The following is a 10,264-nucleotide window of genomic DNA, read 5'->3' on the forward strand; positions in this document are numbered from 1 at the left end:
CGGAGATTCTTTGACCTTGGAAAAAAAATATGTAATTGTATGAGCATTTGATCAAAATTGCAACATTTGCATGCAAATTGAGGCAGCCCAGTAACTACATTTTGCACCCTGAAAAGAATATGACATTGGCGTATGCTTGCTATCAATTTAACTGTGATCGTTGGAGGACCACATTTTCTTTATTGCGGCATATAAGCCTTTAAGGCAAATAAAATGCATTCAGTTGGCTAATTGAGGTTATTCTGTGTGCTTTTCAGAATATTTCCTCAGGACAATAGGTTGTATTCTTCCTAAGAGATTGCATTTGCATCCTGTAAGTTCAGATAGCTGACCTATTAAACCGTGGTTCAACAGCAAAACAATTGAGCTTTTAACTGTTTATTTGTGTAACAATGTGACAAAACCTACCACAAACATGGTAATCTTTCATATTGATTGTTTTTCACAGCGGAAAGGCTCCTTTTGGCCTAAATGTCTATAGCTCATGCCCCTTAAATAGTAAACACATGCTCTTGAAAATTCATAATAAAATCCTTTTTTACATTACATCATTATGAAAAATATATTATTAATGTACAAAATCTTGCATATTACACATAATATAATGAACAGTCTTACATGAGCCAAAAGACACACAACACTGCAACAATCCAACATAGAGTCAATTAAGATCAAAGTAATGTACAGTATAAAGACAGGATCACTTTGGATGTACACTACCGGTCAAAAGTTTGGGGTCACTTAGAAATTTCCATTGCACTCTATTATAAACAGAATACCAGCTGAGATCAGTTGCATTGTTTTTTTTAACCCGGTCAGCTGTTTTCAAATTACATTATGTGCTTACAAAATTACAAAAGGATTCTCCAATGTTTTCTCAGTTAGTTTTTTAAAATGATATCAGATTAGAATGTGCCTCTGGAACACTGGATAAATGGTTGCTGATAATGGCTAATGTAGATATTGTATTAAAGATCAGCCACACATTCAGATCAGCTGGTATTATGTCTATAATGGAGTGGCATGGAAATTTGTAAGTGACCCCCAAACTTTTGACTGGTAGTGTATCTTTAAGAGTTTGTGTACTCTGGAATGGACATCTCATCTGTTTCCTGTATTCTGGCCGGTGTTGATGGACCAACTAGAATATAATCAAATTCCTGGTGTTGGACTTTTTCGTACACACTTTGCAGACCATTGGTTTTGGGTATGTGTGCTGGATAGTAGTTTTCCCTTCCAGTGTTCCTGGGAAGGGAAGCAGTCTTGTTGAAAGTTGAGAGATGCGGCCCACAGGCCATGATCGTGTTGGGCCTTGTAGCTGAAGGGCTCCAGCATCGGTCCGAGTGTCCCAACACTTTGCACTCGCTTGTACAAGCCCAGAGACCTGTGGAAAACAGCAGTGCTGTCAGAGTGTAATACGAATACATTTGCTGGCTCACTTGATTGAGGGTGTTTGGTGTTGAAAGAACCCAGTGAGCCCAGGTAAGACCAATCATAATGTGTCCAGTAGATTAGAAAATGCATTGTTGTAACTGGACATAATCTGGTGCATGGCTGAGATTACAATATAAACCTTAATACAAGAAGCAAAAATGAAAGCATGTCACATCTTTGCATGGATTTCAAATTTGCATCCGGTCTCATTTAACTAATTTCTCTGAATTTCTATTTTATTATTAATATTTCGTTAAGGTTTTTCCGTGACACTCACTGTTTGTTGGCGGCGACTCTTTTTTGTGCACATCTCCACTTATGTCAGAATCACTGTCATTGAAGTCACTGTCCCCTTTTCCACTGTCCTTGCCACTTATGTGGGGATCTCTTGCAGAGATTGTTGTGAACGAATTCCCTTTCCATATTGTTATTGGTCTGACTGTTTCTTTCCCATATCCCGGAAGAGTAGAGTAACCCTGCAAAAACAACACATTCAACACAAATGTTAAATGAAGATTTAAAACACAACAAACTTGATGCGAAAAAAAACAAACTTTCTGAACAAAATAATGACTTACCTTTAATTTACCCTCCACCACCCTGTTGTTTGACTCAAAGATGCCTGCTGTCTGCCTGCCATCCTCGCAGCCTGTCTCTGTTGTGTTGCTGCTGGCCAATGGAGGATTCTCTGGAAATGGATGAACATCAAACACTTTGCCTTTGTGGTTGGCAATCAATGAATCAACATGACCACTTTCCACTTTTTCCACATTTGGTATGTCTTCTTTTTCATCGTACCCCCCCTCCTTTGTCTCTTTTTTCCGACTGCTGCAAATGGTTGTTATGAGAATGATAGCCAGCAAGAGAAGAGAACAGCTCCCTGCCAGGACAATGATTATGGCTATGGACATGTCCCATTCAAAGAGCTCCTCGCTGCCATTTTGAGCCAAGGAAGGCATGCTGGGAAGAGTTCCTTCTATGAAGCTGAAATGTATAATGGCTGTAGAGGTAAGCGCCGGGGATCCATTGTCACTGACTGACACTGTGACTTTGACATTGTCTGTGAGATCATACATCAGCTGTCGGCTCACATGCACCTTTCCTGTGTCTTTGTTGACAGAGAAACCCAGGTGTCCCCCCTCTGTGATTTTATAGGACAGCTGTGCATTTAGACCTTCATCAGCATCTGTGGCCTTTATCTGAGTTACCACATAACCTGAAGGTGCATCTTTGGGCAGAAAAACCTCAGCAGATCCTTTGTAAAGGGGTGGCTTTATGATAGAAGGTTGGTTGTCATTCTGATCTACTATTTTTAGTCTGATGACAGCTGTGCTCTGCAACTGTGGTGACCCCCCATCACTTGCCTGGATGTGTATGTCTAGCAGTTTCATCACTTCATAATTAAAACTTCTTAGTGCATATATAGAGCCAGACACGGAATTAAGAGACACAAATGTGTTCACTGGGGACCCCATGATAACACTGTCCACAAGTCTGTAAGTAATTTTGCCATTATTGCCCAGATCCGCGTCGCTGGCCTCGACTGTGGTGATGTAAGCGCCCGGGGCGTTGTTTTCCACCACTGAAACTTCATAGACAGCTTTTGTAAAGTGAGGGGCGTTGTCATTCTCGTCGCTGAGTCTAATGGTATACTGAAGGATCTTTCTCAGCGGAGGTGACCCAAAATCCTCAGCCATGACCGTCAAGTTGTACTCACTAATCCTCTCCCTGTCTAGGACTGCTGCTGTAACTATCATGTAGCTGTCCTCGTAAGCCTGCCGGAGTTTGAAATGGTCGTGACCGTATAATGTGCAGTGGACCTGGCCGTTAACACTCGAGTCTCTGTCCAGGGTGCTGATCAGCGCCACCAGACTGTCCTTGTCTGCCGCCTCGCTGATGTATGCAACGCCTGTCGTAATGGAGGTCATCGGGGTGATGCTGATTTCTGGGGCATTGTCATTGACGTCTGTGACATAAATTATGACTTTGCACACGGAGGGGCTCGGGTTCGGTCCCAGATCAGTCGCCTGGACGTCTAGCTCATATGTGCTTTTGTCCTCAAAATCCACTGGGCTCCTGAGCGTCAGGCGACCTGATTTATTATCCACTTGGAAAAGCCCTCGGATCTCATGAGAAACCTGTTTTCCGAACCCATAGACGACCTCTCCGTTCAAACCCTCATCAGCATCAACTGCGTTTAACTCCAGTATAACAGCGCCAACCGGTGCGTCCTCTGGCAAACTAACTGAGAAACTATTCTGGTCAAAAACGGGACTATTGTCATTAAAGTCAGTCACTTTAATAGTTATCTTTGTTGACCCTGATCTGTAAGGGTTTCCTCCGTCTGTGGCGACCAGCTCCACGGTGAATGATGACTGAGTCTCCCTGTCTAGCTCTTTCATTAGCACTAATTCCGCATATTTAACCCCATCCGCTCTCAGGAGCACATCAATGGTAAAATGACTGTTGACAGAAATCTGATAGCTTTGGATGTAGTTTGACCCGACATCAGCGTCCGCAGCTGGGTCTAAAGGGATACGGGACCCCAATGCCGCGTTCTCTGAGATCTCCACTACATATTCCTTGTTTGGAAACTCCGGAGAGTTATCATTGATGTCCTTTATTTCCACCTCAACGTGAATCAATCTGTAGCGGTCTTTGGAGAAATTCACCACGTCAAAAGTGATGAGACACTGTAGAGTGTGTCTGCAGATTCTTTCCCTGTCAATTCGTTCCCCGACAGTGAGTTCCCCGTCGCTTTCTCTTACCCTGATGAATGAATCATTGAATTGTTTCATCATCCTGAAATTGGTCTTGGAGGAATGAGACAGACTCAAGGACATGCCCTTGGCAAGGTTTCCGATGACTGTACCCGGTGCGTCCTCCTCATGGGTCTGGTATCGAATAGTATTTCCCTCGGACTGAGCCGGTGAGGCAAATAAAAATTGATAGATTGTGGATATAAAAATCCACCGGTGCCAAAAAGTTAGACATTTGCTCCGCATCATCTTTATAGTAAGCTTTCCCTCGGTAAGCAGCCTCATTGTGTGCTGAACAGATGAGAGCCGTTCACCTCTGGAGTGAGCTCTCCATGCAGCTCCCGCTTGTATGAACTGAACTGTGCTGGAAGTGAAAGTTACTGGCTCCTTGCGCGCAGCCAGTCAGATACGCTTGTTGCCTCGCCTTCAACACAGCTCAAAATTCTGCAGTGGCGGGGTTTATACGGCTTGTCATGCTAATGAGACGAAGTGTGACCAATCCATCGCTTTAGAATTAAAAATACCCCTTTATGAAAAAAAGAGTGCACACTTAAGAAAGTTTTGAAATAGAAGAAGATGGGAGAACGATATGCCATTGCTCTGTTTATTGTGTTTTCACAGCCATTACGGAGTGATAGTTTTATTTAGCAAAAAGCCTATTTCTTCTTCTTTTGATGTTTGGTATTTTGTCTAAATTAAATAGTTCAATTATTTAAAACATCCACAACACTTCTGAAGGAGAATGGTGCTTGATCATCTCTTGATTTGGCAGTAGGTTTTTATTTTCTGGTTATCTGTTATCACACAAAAAAGAAAGATGATCAGTGTAACTGTCTGAGGGACAGTGCTACTGAGATGTTTTTGTCCATATTTTTGATAATTTCATTAGTGTGTGAATTCATACAAATGAATAATAAATAAGAGTGTAAAAAGGAATGTTTAATCTAAAATTGTACTAAAATATTTCACCTTGAAATATTTTTTGTTTACATTTAGTTCTTTATTACAAATGCCATTTTTTATGTTGAAGTCAAAGGTCAAATGACCAGAGCTTAGCAAAGGCCACACCTGTTGCATTGTGGGTAAACAGGTATACAGAAAGAGCCAACGCGGTACAATATACCTGCAGTGAGAAAATGTATGGGCTCAAACTAAGATTTTGCACGGTTCAAGAGGCGCACATGGTAATTGTGCTTTTGTATTTCAGCCTTGTCATATTTGTTTAATATTTGTTGTAATTTCTTTGCATTTAATGCACTTTCTGTACTGTTGTGACGCGAACATTGTGGGGCCCGTCTAGTTAAGGAAACATGTTTAAGAGACTGTAAAATGACTTACGATGGAAATGTGGAAATAAATTATCAAAGCACATCTGTAGGATGCATGGCAGTATTCAATTGGACCAGCGTAATTACAGTGAAAACCTAACGCCAGCATGGCCAAGAGTCTAAAGTGAGAGTCTTGCTAAAGAGCAGCGTGCGTCCGTGAAGAGAGAGAGAAGCATCGCTGAGGCAGCGTGTGACCGGACAAGAAGCAAAAGAAGAGATAGTGCTCATCCACGGGATAAGGAAGGAGAGCCGTTCCTGACACAGAGTGCAGAGGGCCGCGATTTCGCCAACAGAGTACAGGAACAACGAGGACTACAGCTTCGCAAATATCCCCTACAGGCCACAGAGAGCATTATCTGTCTCCTCATTTGCTGTCAAAACAAAACGGGCGGCTCCACAGACAGCGCCAGGTTTGATTGTGCTATCCTGTGCTTCTTTATGGACCGTTGTAGGCTACAGTTTGAAAGAAAGGACTTGATACAAATGAGTTGATGAGTTGATAAATGCACAATTAGCAGTACGTTGATGTAAACAGTCTTTCCTAACATCTGTGAAATGTCAGTTCATAAAGAATCCCTACCCCTGAAACAGCCAAAAAAGTGGACACATTTCACCCAAATAGCACAGGAAATACCAGAGCTGATGGAGTGTGAAGTTGGACTCCTCATAGGCAATGACTTCCCCAGAGCCTTGGCTCCACGAAAAGTCGTAATAGGAGGGGACTATGAGCCGTATGGTGTTAAAACTGACGTGGGTTGGCAATTAATCTTAGGTTGCAAAGTCAACAGAAGTAACAGGTCTGTGTCATCGGGTGTCTGTCAAGGAATTTCCACCATTGACACCAGCCAATTTCTTCAGAGACCTTGAAGCTGACTTCAAAGATACTAACCCTGGGAAAAAGAGCATGTCACAAGATAACGTTCAGTTTATGCATTTACGGAATGAAAGAAAACACCAGAATGCAGATGGACACCTCGAAATGCCTCTTCCTTTTAAGACACGCCCACAACTGCCAGAAAGAAGTGACTGGCTCTGGTGCGGCTGAACAACTGAAGAGAAAATTTGAGAGAAATCCCAGATTCAAGGATGACTACATTAAGGTCATGGACAGTGTAATTAAAGATGGGGATGCAGAGAGAGTTGAGAACCAAAAACCGGCAGACCATGCTTCCAGAGGGCTCAAGGTGGCAGAGTTGACGAGTTCTATGTGGGTCACTGGACCAAAATTCCTGTGGGAAAGAAAGATTGTCACCGAAAAGTCAATTCCACAGCTTATGGTGGGAGATCCAGAAGTCAAAGTGACATAAGTACTACAGACAAATAAATAAAGCCCATAAGTCTAGAAGACAGAAGGAAAGCCAGTCTTGTACTTGTGAAGTTAGCTCAAAAGAATGCCTTCAAAGAGGAAATACAAATGTTGAATCATGGCAAACTGCTACAAAACCATCAATTGTTCCAGCTTGATCTAGTAATGCAGTGTGAGGGCGATTAAAGAAGGCCTCCTTACCTCATGACTAGAAGCATCCAGTAATCTTACCAAGAGATGGGGTGATTACACCTCTGATCATAGGTTACTGCCATGAAAAAGTCAGCATCAAAGCAGCGGACAGACTCTCAATGAGCTCAGAGCACATGGTTACTGGGTGGTGGGTGGCAGCAAAATTGTGGCAATTTACATCAAACAATATGTCACATGCAGAAGAGCTCGCAGACCAACAGAAACAAAAAGATGGCAAATTTACCTGCCAATCGTGTTGATCCCTCACCACCATTCTCCTTCAGTGGGATGGATTGTTTCGGGCCCTTTCTCACTAAGCAGGGTCGCAGAGAGCATAAGAGGTATGGTCTGATATTCACCTGCCTATAATCAAGAGCAATCCACATTGAAATATAGGAAGATCTAACAACTGACGCGTTCATAAACCCACTACGGTGTTTTTTAGCTATTCGTGGAGTTGTAAGACAAATCAGGTCAGATTAAGGGACAAATTTTGTTGGGGCAAAAAATGAACTCACAAAGGCTTTAAAATAAGTTGTTAAAGATAGACTGACGTCTTACCTGGCCGAGAAATATTGTGACTTTATCATGAACGTGATGCCAGCCACATGGGAAGGGTTTGGGTACGGCAGGTAAGGACAGTTAGAAGCGTCTTTAGCTGTGTTCTTGCCAAGAGTGCCGGAAGATCTATGAAGCAATGTCAATAGTAAACAGTCAACGCCTCACTACTGACAGCATTAATGATCCCAAAAGTTTAGAACCACTTACTCCAAAGCAAAGGCCACACCTGTTGTAATTTTTTTTGCATTGAATGCACTTCCTGTACTGTTGTGACGCTAACCTCGTGGGGCCCGTCCAGTTAAGGAAACTGTAAAATGACTGAAAGAAGTATATTTTACTTATTGTATTTTATGTGTTGATTTTCTTTGTAGTTTTCACGGTGTCTTACGATGGAAATGTGGAAATAAATGTTCAAAGGACATCTGTATGATGCGTGGCCGTATTGAATTGGACCAGTGTAATTACAATCAGTAACATATCGTCTCACTTTGTAACCTGTATGTAAAAACATCACATGAATGAGGGGATGTTTTCAATAGTCTAACTGAGAAAATGTTCTCATTCTGTACATGAGAGGTTGTTTATCTTTCTAGTCATTAGATTAGACATCCTGCCTCTCTCCTGGTTTGTGGGAAACATATTTGTAGGCCTAGGAATTAGACGATGACTGCAGGTCTTACTGCTCTTCTATGCTTATACAGCTTAATAGGAGCAAAAAAAAGGTTTTGTAGAAATTCTTATTAGAAGGGCAGATAGTTTCACAACGCCCATGGCTTATGGAATCATATGTATGCACAATCATTTGTGTAATGATGTAACACTTGGTTGTTTGCATGCTTTGTTCAGGTGTCCACATAGCTTTGGCCATGTAATGGACTGTATACATCTTCTTAAAATTGGTCACAATGCAATACCACCATAATCTCTTCAAAATCCAACCACAGAATTGTGGTGACACTTCTCTGGCACTTTGGACTACAGTAATGGAATGCAACACATGCCTCCTCTTTGTCATATTTGTGAGGTGTCTGCATAGATATAATCAACCCCGGATAAGGTAATTTCCCAATTTTTTTAACCATGATAGCTGAAAGTGCAGTGTAAGCTACATTTAAGCAGTAAAATTAAAACTAAAGCTGTAAATCTTCACTAAGGATTTGATTTAGTTTCCACCAAACGTGTTCATGCCCAGTCCTTCTGTTTAGTTGTTCTGTCCAACCTCTAGTGGAGCATTTTAGATTTGATAGTGATTTGTTCTCTCCAGTATAATTACGTGTTGTTGTTCATCTGCTGTGGAGACTGCATGCATAGGATAGAAACCCAGAGAATAATTGTTCCACTACCCAGCATTCTGAAGTCACATGTTTGGGGCATCTGCTCACAATTTATCTCAATTTTCTTCCAACTTCTCTATCTACCATATATCTTAATAGGGCGTAGAGGAGAGTTGTTGACAGCATGTTTGCATTTTGCTCAGAACACTGTTAGCTAGCCATGCAGTCCACAGTGAGCTGTGGTTAAAACACTAACAATAATCTGAAACACAACACTAACAATAAAGCAATAATGATCTGAAACATTGTGAAAAGCCCACTGAGCCACATTGCAGTGGAAAATGATGCAGTTAATAAAAAGGTAGGTGGGCAATATTAAAGTATAAGCTTTCTAACTAATAGAGAGAACAACTGTGACAGATTGTATTTGTTTCTTCAAGCAGAGTCACGTTTGCAATACACTCATGTTAAGATCATGTTTTGGAATAAGGTAATATATTAAAGATGCTCCAAATACAGACAATAATTGATGTTTAGAATCATCTAATCAAATTCAAACCACTGTGTTTAATTCAGATGCTTGGGTATATTGACCAAGAATGTTAAGATTCCCACAAGCTTGAGTCCAGCAATTTAATGTTTGATTATTTATTTTTTTAAATCAGGACTGTACGGGACATTTATTCAGGCTTCCCACTACAATGCATGGCATTTGCCGTCCCCTTTATTGTCTTATCCTGAAATCCTTTTCTTCCCATGCTGAATAATGCTAGCTATATTTGTAAGCATCCAGTGTATAACACAATTAGTCTAAGTTAGAAACATTCTTTTTTTCTGTTACTGGGTTTCTGTGCAGGTCCTAATTTACACCTGAGTCTATGTGTGATGTTTATTTATTTTATTTATTTTATTTATGTTTATCTTGTGCTGTCATTAAAAAGCTAAATTTGGAGGTGCTTCACTCCGGGTGAAATTGAAAAAACATAACACAAAACACGCGAACGTGACTCCAAATGAAGGTGAATGCTGCTCTATATCTGCTGGATGTGTAAGTAGGCAAGTGTTTTATGCTAAATCACCAAAAAAAGCCTCTGCTGCAATACATCTAACATTGATTGGTGGAGTTTATATCACAGAATAACTGTTACCCTAATCAAAATGAATAAAGAAGAATCTGCGTTGGTGTGATAATATTCCATAAGGTCTTACACAGGCAAATTTGTACAACTGACATTGCATATTTTCAAAAGTGGCAAAACACAACAGCTTAATGTTCTTTTAATGCAGCGAAGAAATGAGTGGAAACCATTGAGGACAGTTCCGTTTGATAAATACTTGTTTATTTTTCTTTCTGTCTATCAGCTCAATTTGGAACCACATGTTGTGTAACCTAATTTTTACTTTAATGAG

General features: G+C 40.9%; 1 protein-coding gene across 1 annotated transcript; it reads right to left on the reverse strand.

The window, feature by feature from the left end:
- Positions 1 to 367: 367 nt before the first annotated feature.
- On the reverse strand, positions 368 to 4,635 carry LOC116698245 (protocadherin 8). The gene is made up of 4 exons (XM_032530059.1): positions 2,013 to 4,635; positions 1,712 to 1,910; positions 1,051 to 1,384; positions 368 to 715 (listed from the first exon to the last, which is right to left on the reverse strand). Exons 1-3 carry the CDS (start codon positions 4,476 to 4,478, stop codon positions 1,071 to 1,073), a joined length of 2,979 nt encoding a protein of 992 aa, XP_032385950.1. The 5' UTR covers positions 4,479 to 4,635; the 3' UTR covers positions 368 to 715; positions 1,051 to 1,070.
- Between the last annotated feature and the right edge of the window lie 5,629 nt (positions 4,636 to 10,264).

The sequence above is a fragment of the Etheostoma spectabile genome, chromosome 11, assembly GCF_008692095.1.
Source record: "Etheostoma spectabile isolate EspeVRDwgs_2016 chromosome 11, UIUC_Espe_1.0, whole genome shotgun sequence".
NCBI classification, from domain to species: Eukaryota; Metazoa; Chordata; class Actinopteri; order Perciformes; family Percidae; genus Etheostoma; species Etheostoma spectabile.

What these genes read in the sequence shown, in the direction of transcription:
- LOC116698245 (XM_032530059.1), bottom strand. Translation starts at nt 4,478, where the DNA reads ATGAGGCTGCTTACCGAGGGAAAGCTTACTATAAAGATGATGCGGAGC. An exon ending in TGGTGGAGGGTAAATTAAAG is followed by an intron (nt 1,911 to 2,012) that starts GTAAGTCATTAT and finishes TTGTTTTTGCAG; the next exon opens with GGTTACTCTACTCTTCCGGG. An exon ending in AGAGTCGCCGCCAACAAACA is followed by an intron (nt 1,385 to 1,711) that starts GTGAGTGTCACG and finishes TGTTTTCCACAG; the next exon opens with GTCTCTGGGCTTGTACAAGC.